General features: G+C 39.1%; 3 protein-coding genes across 5 annotated transcripts in view; 1 reads left to right on the top strand and 2 right to left on the bottom strand.

Annotated features, from left to right (window-relative positions):
* The window catches only part of OtopLa (Otopetrin-like a), a 32,450-nt gene extending 31,580 nt beyond the window's left edge, over positions 1-870 (bottom strand). The window contains exon 1 of the mRNA XM_046619733.2: positions 565-870. The gene's annotated coding sequence lies outside the window, so the exon portion shown is untranslated. The remainder of the gene's footprint in view (positions 1-564) is intronic.
* LOC124216137 (Mitochondrial amidoxime reducing component) overlaps positions 1-12,450 on the top strand; it is a 57,419-nt gene that overhangs the window by 6,100 nt on the left and 38,869 nt on the right. The window lies entirely within an intron of this gene.
* The window catches only part of LOC124216126 (proton channel OtopLc), a 28,077-nt gene continuing 22,032 nt past the window's right edge, over positions 6,406-12,450 (bottom strand). For all 3 annotated transcript variants that reach the window (XM_046620281.2, XM_069135626.1, XM_046620283.2), the window contains 2 exons: positions 12,113-12,431; positions 6,406-11,635 (listed from right to left, as the gene is read on the bottom strand). In XM_046620281.2, the coding sequence (XP_046476237.1) occupies positions 10,930-11,635; positions 12,113-12,431 (1,025 nt within the window). In that variant the 3' untranslated portion in view covers positions 6,406-10,929. The remainder of the gene's footprint in view (positions 11,636-12,112; positions 12,432-12,450) is intronic.

Raw genomic sequence — 12,450 nt, 5'->3', positions numbered from 1 at the left:
AATTCTTCAGACATACCGTGCAATGTGACAAAATGTTTGTTGTACAATCATCTGACACTTCCTTCGTGCTAATGAAATCGATATAGTCCCTGCCACCCTAATACAACATACGAATGAACAAGGCATAAAATGCTCTGTACAAACTCATAGAAGAACTTTGAATCCGTTGCGCAGAATTACTCCTTATTGATAACGAATTGCATGAGATCTGCTCGCAAGGGCATAAAACCAACCCAAAAATACTACACTCGGAAGTATGCCCTGGCTGCAACGAGTATCAATCCACTATTTTGAACGAGTCAGGACACACCAGCCCGACGCATTTCCAATTCCTTCTTTTTCTGGGGCGGATCTTACCCTCCAAGATCTCATCCTTGACTCTGGACTCGCCCACGTGACTTCCGCCCCGACCCTCTTCCCTCTTTACCTCTTTTCGCGCGCAAATCTGCCTCAACTCTTCAGATGCTAATACGATCGATCCACCCGCTGATTGCCGTTATCTCCGTACACCACGGCTCTCAAAATTGTCGAGACATTATTCAGATCCATGTTATCGGTACTTACTCGGGCGCAAAGCGACGTCGAAGGCGTCGGTTGTCGGTTGGGTCCAACGCTGAACCCTGGGGCAAGGTGACGCGAGTACCTTCCTCGCTCCGTTTCTCCGGCTCTCCGTTCCTGTCCTCTTCTCCTCTCGTTTTAGCTTCTTCCTCGCGGCCGGTAGACGGGTTGACAATTTTTATTTTATATGCGAAGGGGTGCGTAACCCGCGGCTTAAAACGCGCGGCAACGCGGCGGGTTCACGTCCCGATGTAAACAACGGCTCGACGCATGTGCGCGAGTGACCGCCAAACCTTCCTTCAGCGCTCCCCTGCGCTCTGTGCGCGTCGCGTTGTGGCGCCCCGGTGTCTGTGCCTTAATTTATATACGTACGATACGTACACAAGCCGTGAGGGTGAATTACGGGGGTGGCAGCTACGCCATGACACAGCCACCACCAGTCGCCCCGTGCAACGCGGAGGGTACCTCGATCAATACGGGGCACAATCGCTCCTCCGTTCCCGCGGGGGTGGTGAGAAATTTTCACCCTTAGTCGTGACGGGTTTGAACGGCTCGCGAACGCGTTCAACGTTCTATCCCTTCGCTTTTGCAGACGCTCGTCCCGATTTTTTTTTCTACAAGTGGGAATACCCGCGGTTTTTTAACCGCGTCTAATCCGGCGTTACTTTTCCTATGATGAACGATTATGGTATCCGTATAAAAGGCGCGGCGAATGAGCTTGTTAGGTCTCGAATTCACCGTCAGCTTACATTCTAGGTACGCACTGTGATTAGATTCGTTCAATTTGCCGAAAGCCTGGACAGCGCCGTTGGGATATGGAAGATCGTACGGTAGATTTACTTTACAATTACCGGAGCACACGCGAACTAATTACTTGAAACTACAAGTTGACTAATGGTCGTAGATCGTTACCACACCGATGAATGAGTCAGACCCGCTGGCATTTCGATCAGAGCATTGGACTTTTCGACTATATGCTTGCCGTTACAGACTCCGTAGTTTTACACTTTTTTTATTTCTTCCGGCAACATCGGTCCAGCTTCGTTGGATCACCTTTCTGCGGCAGAAATTTGTGTGAAATAAAAATTATTTTTTAACGATATTATTAAAATTTTGTTGCGTTTCTTTGAAGATTTTTTTTTTTTTTTTTTTCTGTAAGACAATTTGGAAGTTAGTACATGTACATGTTTCCTTCGACATCATAATGCTTATTTGAAACTGAAGTATAATAATTATGGTTTATTGAAATTTAATATTAAGGTAGAATATCTATGGGAGAGTTGATCAAGCAGCTCTGGTACATAATCAAGGCTTGTTCTGGACACAGATTTTTTTACCGATATTTTACCGACACTCAGCCAAGATACAAACCTTCTAGGTACTAGAATTTCGACTTTGGGGGATGACTTAATTGATCATCGGATCATTTAGTTGATCGACGTTATCGATCATCCGATTGGCGTTATTATATCATGAGTATTGATTTGCTCTTCTAAAGTACGTACACTGCAACGGTGGGTAAAATTCAAAGGGTCATAGCGTCTGCAGTGTGGGTAAAACGGTTCGTTAAACACGACGCTGGAAACTCTATTCGTTCGCCCTCGACTCCGTGCAACGCGTAACCCTCGGGATGAGATTTTCGATGGAAGAGAATCCACAAAGAGTAAAGCTGCAATCAGCCACTAGACACTCAGGCGACGACTCTGAGGCCCCCTCCACACTTAACAATTACTGTGCGCGACGTTACTACAAAAAATAATCCCATACAGAATTCATATTGCTAGGGTGCAACTCTATTATATAACGCATCGTCAAGGTTCTAAACCGAGGTCGCCAAACTCTGATCATCCTGCATTGGTTTCAGAGAGCAAATTTCTTCAAACGGTAAAAGTTAATAATTCAATGGAGAATTCACTAAATGTTAGGTTGATTATTTTGATACAATAGTTTCAAGTTGCCAATTAAGAATGATAACTTATGGTGGAACGTGAAAAAAGTATTGTAACAAAGAATCGGACAATGTGACTGAAATTAGTATATAGGTGATTAGGATAGGGAGCTTCCATAAATTACGTAACGCGGTCGTGGGGGGTCAAGGAATTCGTTACGCTTTGTTACGTGGAGGGAGAGAAGGTCTTAATATCGTCGTTACGTAACGATATTTTTTCGTTGAACAATACATTTCATCTTTTATTAATATAATTAACTTTAATTTTTTTTTGAAAAAAGGGGAGCATTGATGGAAAGTGTTATGTCATTTGAACTTTCGCCTTACGTAACTTATGGAAGCTCTCTTAGCTACATGCAAGTAGGTAAAGTGCCCTTTGTTATACACTGAATTTTAACTGCAAACACATCTTTTCACGAACATCAGAGAAAATACGTTATTGTACCGCTTGTATTACAGGAAAATTGGAAGCATCTTTTAGTCAGATGTAACAATCAATTAATTTCAGTCAGAATTTTTGAACTTTCGTTTTGTCAATTTCGTGTTTCGGGTACATTTGTGTTTTGACCTGTCTGTATGACCAATATATCTTTATCAGATTCAAAAAACTGACTATTTCTGCAATGGATAGTAGTAGATAGATGTTAAAATATCTTTCTTTTGCAGAATAGATACGTAATGTGATATTTTTTATGCAGCAACTGAAGTGTCAGTGTAGTAATTATTTTGTGAGGGATTACAGATTATACGTTCGAAGCGTAGTTTGACATTCACCCACGAGTTCTTCTGTATCGTGGGAACGGCGCACAGTGGTCGCATATCGATTTTAGCCGGCCAAAATTCTCAACTTCTTCAAATATTCATATTCCATATACTCTACGTTTATGTCGAGGTTATAGATATTTTATCATGAGAATAATCTCGACAATTTAAAAGTGAATTCTGTCAAAGAACTTCCGAAAATATATTTTGAACATTTTATCGTGAATATGATCATGAAATGAAGTTGAGAATTTTGGCCGGCTAAAATCGATTTGCGGTCACTGTGCGGCGAATGAAAGATATTATATGTTACTCTGAACTATAGCTAATGATAACGGTGTGCATAGCCTTTCATGTTCGTATTCAGATGACCAACGACGTAATTCTAGCTTCAAGATCATTTTCTGGTGGTAAGTTGTCTCTGAGAGCGTTGCAAATGAGAGAAGTTTCACACTGAGGGACGGAAATGTGCCAGTTCTTGTCTATTATGGTCGAGGCCACGATATGGAAGCATTCCGAACAGTTGCTCATAATTTATAGTAACAGGATTAATAAATCGAAGGATGTCGATAACCCAGCACTGTTTCATTATCCTCGAAGAAATTATCATGACAGATTTATTCGAAAGTCATTGCTACTGCGTATTGGAGTATTAAAAATTGTCAAAACGGTCAGATAAAGACCGAAATGAGAATACATCGATGGACCAGCCTTCTGTTTATTTTAAATTCAGCTACAGTAATTGTCTTGTGAAAAAGATAGTTCAGTATATGTGTATGTAGCTGTGAAAACGATTAAATTTGTTTTTATACAGTAATTTGTATTTTTCTTACCATGATTAGTCTTGCACCCGTCACGGGTAAAGGAACACACTAACCGGTCGACATATCGCCAGCTGTAGCAGGCATTCTCCAGGATATGACTCTGCCAAAAATATACCAGGAGCAAGGAAGTCAAGTCTGTTTTCTAACGCGTTCCCACCATCAGTCGCATTCAGATTCAAGATTTGCGGGATGATTAATGGATACGTACAGAATTGTTACTACAATTCTGAAAAAAATCAAGACCTTCAAATATGACTTCAACGTGTATTCATGCTGGTAGTTTGAAAACTGAGTAGAATTTCTGGTCAATCATTGGTAAAACAGTTTCGGAGATATTAAAGGTCAGAGTTAATGCAAATTGATGAAAAAAGTCTACTTCTTGTTTGCCCAATTGACGCCTTGGGTTGCGGGTATGGATTTGGATGGCTCGGGAGTTCATCGCTTTCAGTGCTGGATTGAATTCTAATAGCAGGAGTAGATAATAATATACTGGCGAACAGCAAACTAAGAGGATGTACACTTAGTTTTCCAACAAAAACTGATTCTGGCTTCAATACGATTTTTACAGTTTCACGGCAGAGATTGTCTACAAGTTTTGCATTATAACATAACTGTGGTACTTGGCGTTTTTGTTTTGTTTTTTTTTTTTCAAATTACAAACGTTTTAGTTGCACATCATTTTAACTAAATTGAAATAAATCGTAACAGTAACGAGGCACCCCTTGGCGATAAGTTTGTGTTTATTCTGTGAAGATTTGGGGCACGTTCAATGTTTGAGTATACAAATTTGAGAGGGATTGGATTAAATTTGGGGGTCAGTCTCCGGGTGGCCCTGGCCTCTAGAACACCCGGAGGACGGCTTTGACGGCCAACGAGTTACCAAACGTAATTACATACGCGATAGCTGGGGTCTTTATGAAACCACCTTTCCGTTGGTTGATCGCAGAAGCCCCACCAGAGCGAAGTTGGGAACGATTCGAGGTATGTAGGTCACCGTCTCCGCTGGCACGGTGTCCCCGGAGGTCTAACAGCTCTTTTTCTTTACCAATTAATTCCCAACTTCGAACTTTCTGCGATTGCTTACGTTACACGTATATCGGTCACTCAATCATTGCAAGAAGATTAAAATATGCGGCGTGACGCTTGAGCTATTAAACTATATTCGCGTCTTTCAAGGATCGGCGATGCTTAAATAAGTGAATGCGGTTAGCTGAGCGGTTGCTTTTTCAACAACAATTTAATCAACTATCGACCGTACTGCACGCTCTGATCAGTTCGTGATGTATGCGTTGTATATGTCAGGACCGATTCCTTGTAGATCGAGATAATCATCGATCATCGGTATTAGATTAGATTCGATTTTCTTGTCAGTGATTTCAACCTCAAGCCAAAGTCCCTCGGATAAAGACAATTTATATTTTGATCCATCCAGTTAACTACATGCCGACTCTTACAAATGTGCCGTGATTCTAATTTCACTTGGGGTGTCATGTGATAGCGACACTACTTGTACAAAAATTTATTTACAATTATTTGAATCGTCACAAAACAGTCGAACGAGAATATGCGATTTGAACACTTTATGACGCCGTGACGAATGTTGACTGTTTTGGCCTTTTTATTGCGAGACATGTATGTCACTTTTGACTGTATTTACCATTTCAGAGAAACTGATTTGCAAATCGGGGTTTTCTCAAAAAATTGTTGTCAATTTTCGTTAAAAAAAATTCGTATAAACCGTAAGCGGCTTTTCGCTGAGTTAATGACAAGGCATAGATAATAACTGAGTTAAAAACTTACAAATCTTAAGCGATGATTAGTCACTTTGTGATCGAAGATCATGGCCTCGGCGACTACTTTCCTGACAATCAGTTGTCGAAAGCTTTAATACCATTTGAGGGATGAGAACGAAACCATTGCAGTATAGAAGATGAAACGTTTGTAGACTCGAGTTGTTCCTGTAAGATCACGTAGATACACGCAGAGTTAAATCCTTGCAATTAGCAGTAACTGCGAGCTCGAGTCACGCGAGTGTTTATAAATGTAAGTGGTCCGTATAACGTCGGTCGAATTGATAGCGTGTCTCTTCGTAAACAAAAGTTTCACTTTAACAACGCTTGAAGTTTGGACAAGAAGAACGTGAAATTGATTTCTCCCGTCTTTTGACGCTAGTTCGCAATTTTAACGTTGCGTTATTTGCGTGCTTCTTTTCAGGTGATTGTTAAGATGTTATTGCTAGTTACATCGAGTAACCGCATAACAATGGCGAGTCACAGCTATAAAGACATGGGGTATTGGAATACGATCACGATGTTATTGCGGACGACTGAGTGTATTGCGTCGCAAGGTACAAATAGTGTACAAAGAGTATAAGAGTACAAACATTGCGTACGCATAGGAACTACAGTATGTGACATAGAAAATTATAGCATAGAGATATTACTCGTCATTCGTACAATTCATGGCGATCGATATTATATTCATGCGGCGTGAATTCGACGTAGTTATCCGTGCCGAATGAGGGTCTAATCGTGCCGTATTTTAGGAATCCCTTAATTCACTTATTTCTTTACAATAAGTAAGGGCTAGAGTTATATAGCAATAGGTTAGGTAGTTATACATTTTTGTCTTTAGTCTATGCGTAAAATTTCTTGCGACGATCGTTACTGTCGGCAAGAATAATACCCATCTTCATAATTTTTCAATTTATAACTACAATTATGAAAGCGATTAAAATTTATCGGAAAACGTGATCAAAGCTGTAAGTATATATAATTCAAAGATCGTAATTGAGGCATAATTTGTACTTTAATTCAAATATATTTGTTTGATTGATTTCACGGTACTTATAGTGATCTGGCATTTCAAAATTTCCTGAAGGTTTCGGATTTTTCGAGCGAAAGCTTTGCTTTGCTGCTGCGGCATCAAACGCGGTTTGTGGTCAACTTGTCGAAGAAATACATTTTTTTTTTTTTTTGGGCCCTTCTTACCGACCAAATTTCATTTCAACGAGATGTAATTGAAAATTTGAAAGCGTTTGAACATTGTTTTTCTCCAATTATAGACGATGAAGTTTCGTCGTAGGTTGTACGGTGCATAGATCAAATCTAATGTTAAAAAAACTTGGTATTCTTTAGTTAGTGTGAAATTATATTATACCTAGATCATATTTGCTATGATTGAAATCATTGACCACTGGCATGCTCGTAAATGCGAACTACGCTACTACGGTCGGTCTACAGGTCAAAAATGTCCCAGAAGCGTTTTTGCTTTGATTAGTCATCAAAATAAAAGATTGTCCACCAGATTTGAACCCTCTAATGTTATTAGTACATTCATTAGTTGTTCAATTATTTGTACATAATTATACAAGGAGAGTTCGATGTAATCGCTTACTGTGATATGGTGAGGGAGAGATCTGAGTTGACACTCTTTTTTCTATTCAGTTTATTTTTGAGGCATTATTGACTGATAAATAGACTTTGTTAATAATGCCTTCAACACTATCAGGTACTTTTCATTTTTTTAGTCTGTGTTTAAAATAGCTGTTACGTTGTGGTGAAGATGTTATCAAAATACTTCGGAGGATAAATAATTGATTACATTTAAAAATGACTGATTTTGTATTTACTTTTTCTCTTTAAGGGGTTTGAACTTGGTAAAAAATTTTATTTCGACGGCCAGTATTTTGCTCTATCTGCGCATCAAAAAGCTTCTGAGTCATTTTCGACATTTTTATAGACCTTTTTAAAAGCGTGAAAACGGATCTTTGTTTTAGATTTGAGTTAAAAGTTAAGATTGTTCAAAATTTTTGAGTTTACCAGGTTGCCAGACACTATTAATTAATCATCGACCCTTAATCGCATTCGTTCCTAGGTACAGATTGTTCCACGAATATAGTCCTGGTGTTGCTAGTGGTTACGAAACTGAGGTTGCAAAAACCAAAAGAATATTTAAAAAATCTAATTTCCATTATAAATTAGACTGTTTGTTGACCGAATAAAAATAATATGGCTTGCGTCAAGCATTCATGATTTTTGATTAGTATTGCTGTATATTATTTAAAAAAAAAAGGAAATAAAAAAGCAATTTAATATAATTTGTTCAACACTTTAAGCTCCCCGAACATTATTTACCTCTCAAAACCGCAGTAACATGTTACCGAGAACCAGAATAATAGAAGAAATAAAATACAATGCAACATTCCACACAAACAAAAAATATTCCTTTCCTGCGACATTTTTTTTCACTTAACAATGCACTGCGTCAAGACGTTTGAAAAATCAAAGTATCCACTAATAGGTGTACTTCTTTCGAAACGGACAAACCCAGACATGTTTAATTTTTTTTTTTTTTTTTTGTTAGGGAGACCACAAGTGAGTTTACCATCGAAATAATTCTACGGATAGTGACTTTAGAAATCAGTTGCCATGTACAGTTAACGATGTTTCATCTGATCATGAGGAACTGCGAAATTGCCTCTCTGATTAAAAAAAAAAAAAAAAAAAAAAAAAAAGATTGGTATGACCTAGGACCACCTACGTCGAACACCTTGTACGTCTATCTACGATTCTTGCTCTATATATTATAGCGCTGTCTGGATTAACTTTTACACAGTACAGCAAACTGTGTTTTCAAATACTTTTAAGCCTATCCGAAGGCTGTGACAGACGCTCTAAGTATAGAATAAAGACAAGTCAAAAAAGAAACGTCTACCAACAGTGTACATGGTCAATTTGATTCCAATCATTGACACGGTATGCGAGGCTTTCCAAATACAGTGCGATATGATTGCGCAGAGGTAGAATGCAGCTATATGGTATGGATCGTGTAATAATAATACAATAAATATTATAATAGAACAACACAATATTAACGTATCGTAACATATCGTAGATATAGAAACATGGTCGACACGACTATTCTAAACATTTAGAGTTTCTTATTCCTTTCTTCTGTTCTCGCCGTATTTACAAAAATCTTAAGCTTATTATCAATGAGATATTTTACATTTTATATATGTATGAACGTTGCCACGGATCTATTGACCGGTATCAATTTTATCGTACGTTCGTTATTAGGGTAATCCATTCGAAATCAGCCGCGTTTTGGAGTCAATTGGTTGAAAAATCATTAAACGATATTCTACTGCGGTTTCAATAAACAGAAGCCTCTACCCGGAGTTCTGTAATTTCCAAATTTTTAAAGTTACGGTTTCTCAAAAATTCCCGACTTAAAATATGTCACGAACAAAGACTTATTTGAAAAACGAAAATATCCGAATAAACGAAAATAGGAAAAATGATGATGATAATATTTTTAATAATAATGATGATGATAAATAGTCGTTTCTTTTTTTAATTTGACACCTATACTTTTTCCCAATGAAATTACCATCAATTCCGAGTAGTTCCGTTTTATTCTTCAAATTCGTATCCAAAATGTAGGTACTTGGAACTATGAATTTTTGTTTAAATAAATAGCTAAATTGAAACAAGTGTTTCTAGATTACGATGGTTTGGCGGTACCGTGACTCTTTAAAGTGTGACTGAAATCAAACGGATAACTCCTATTACACATAATTCATTGCAACCGTCGCTAAGCTAGTATAGATATATTATTTCTATTGTCCTTACTTAAATTCTTAAACTATTGTTTATCGGTATATAATACTATTATTTTTTACGCAAGTACGCGTAAGGAGACACTTACATGTGTAGCTAACGGCAAATCTCTCTCTCTATATATATAATAGCGTTGTGTCTCTAACATATGTTTTATTTGAGCATAAAATTTGAGTATTATTCATTCATAAAATTTAAATTCATTTCATTTTATTTATATCTCAAGTTGATCCCCTTCGCGGACAGTGATACGAATTTTGATTACAAGGTAGGTACTACATCGTATATTGTATATGATATGAATGATTACGGACTATTGTACTATGGTTACTTTACTTGTAATTTTTATTCCCTTCGCCTATTTCAATTTTTACATGTGGATTCAAAAAGTGGACGTGAACAAATTTTACGTTCCGTTCGGTCCGTGCTTCGAAAACTAGTCTATCTACCTCTGCAGACTACGAAAACATTGTACACGTCTCCGGGACAAGGTATACTCAAGAGTTGCATGAGTATGATTGAAACTGAATTCGAATAATTGTTGATGATTTTAAGGTGAATACCTTTTATTGTCCAATGACACCAAGTGCCGTTTTCACATGATAATGATAAACATAACGCGAACGGGAAAATTGGATCAGTTATGCCTATGTATATATAGCACGATATTTGTATTAAACGATTATAATTTCTGGCTTTCAATAGGCTGGCATATTTGTGCAATATTTTTGAATTATTATTTTAAAGATTGTGAAGGTTTTTTAGTTTGTACCACAATGGAAGACGGAAGTTCACGAGAGAATTTTTGGATGGTATAATCGAACGGGTACATTCTGTGTGTTTGGATTAAAAAGTTTTGTCGTAACATTATTCAGGACTCATGTGTGGTGCTTTCGCTTACGAACGCGGTGAAAAACAGGAATCATTTAACGGTGTAGATTGGTGCCGCATTTCGGTTGTCAACTGGTGAGTCACGTGGGTACGTCGAAACGAACGACATAACACACAACAGTAAAAACCAAAGAAACAAGTAGTGCAATTTTTCGAGAGAAGTCTAGACTCGTTAAAGGGTTCCTTCTCAACTACAGGGAACTCCGGCATTCGGCTCTTAGATAAAATACGCCGCATCGTTTTCAGCAATGGCGTCGAGATTGATGGGGAGATTTTTAGGGCGCTTGGCGAACGTGCTTGCAGCACCCTGAGTGTCCCTAGGTCACATGTAAGTCGGCTTCACTTTGTAAGCCCTTTTCCACACCTCGCAGAGGCAGACGGTACTGTGGAATCGATAAAAGATAGCCAGCGGCATAGAGACGTGAGTGATGATGGTCCAGGCCCACAAACCGTAGAAATTGAGCTGAACAGGATGGGACTCGGCACGGGATTTTTCCAGGGTGTTTATCGCCCACATCGCGAGGTTTGTTACCAGGAGAAAAGTAACGATTTCTCGGCCCGGTTTCCGCCGTATCTGGCCCGGAGTTGCGACCGATCGCCTCGAGGCGTCAAGGATGAAGATGGTCTGGCACGTAGTCTGGACGACGCTCGCCAGCGCTGTGATAAGGACCAACACCGTGTGCTTTTCGATGGTGAAGTGACCCCCGATTATGGTGAACGTCGAGTAAATAAACATCCCCGTTTGAGCCGCAACGAGCAGGATGTTGTCCAATTCGAGGTTTCGCCCGCCGTCGTAGCGCAGCTTCCGCATTTGAAACATCCCGACCAAAGTGGCCATCGTCGACATCCCGTAGAGGGTCAACTCGCAGACGTTCACTTCCGTCACGGCAAGACTCACAAGTTCGGGCCGTGATATTAGAACGAAGAATAGGATCAGCGAGATGATCGTCAGTACGAGTATCAGGATACCAACGAAGAGACCCTTGTGTGCTCCGGCACAATCCACGCTGTAGTGATGGGGTGACCTTCTGCAAGAAGATAGTTCGACGGTTAAACACTCTGCTGAACCATAAAGGAACTTTACTTAGATCGCTTAAAACAGACTTCTGATAATAATGATATATTTTGAAATAAAGCGTTGACTTAGTACGTAAAATCTGTACCTAATTATTTTACATGTTAAGTTTAGGGTTAAGTGATTTCTTGACGATCCCGCTAAACCAAATGATAGAAAAAATTGTTGATAACTTAGTCCATTCTTTTTCGCATCTGCATATTGCGAAGACGATTTTTTTTCAATGTAATTCAACTTGATGCCGCAGTTGCACCTGTTCAGTTTTCATTTTATAATTTTTCCCCTGCTTATCGTTTTGACTGGACTGTACACCGAATGCATCCTCGATCGGAAAAGTCTGCAGATTAAGTAGCGAGCTGTTTTCTTTCATGGCAGTAGAATTCCTATATAACAGCTATGAATGTTACGATTAATTTGATGAAAGATGTACCTATAAGCGTGCTGTGCCTGGTGTCGAGATCCAGGAGGAGTTGTAGGCTGCGTAATACCAGCTTTTGATATGTTTTTCCACATGACGTATAAAATAGCCGCGCAAATAAGGCTGTACTCTATGGTGCAGGGGAATAAAAAGGGACTAGCGTCCTGCACCAGGGATCCCATAATATTGGTACGCCTGCACTCGAACATGTGGTGAGGACCTTTCAGTCCTCGCGGAATTCTCGTGTGTTCGTTTGCGTGGAGGTCTTGGTGATGTCTACCGTGGCCGTGTCCATGATTATAGCCGGAATGATGAAGACCGCCTTTGCTACCTACAGATAAGCCCGAATT

Source organism: Neodiprion pinetum, chromosome 4 (genome assembly GCF_021155775.2).
Source record: "Neodiprion pinetum isolate iyNeoPine1 chromosome 4, iyNeoPine1.2, whole genome shotgun sequence".
Classification (NCBI taxonomy): Eukaryota; Metazoa; Arthropoda; class Insecta; order Hymenoptera; family Diprionidae; genus Neodiprion; species Neodiprion pinetum.
The sequence above is the reverse complement of the archived record's forward strand: the minus strand, read 5'-3'. Positions and strand labels throughout refer to the sequence as shown.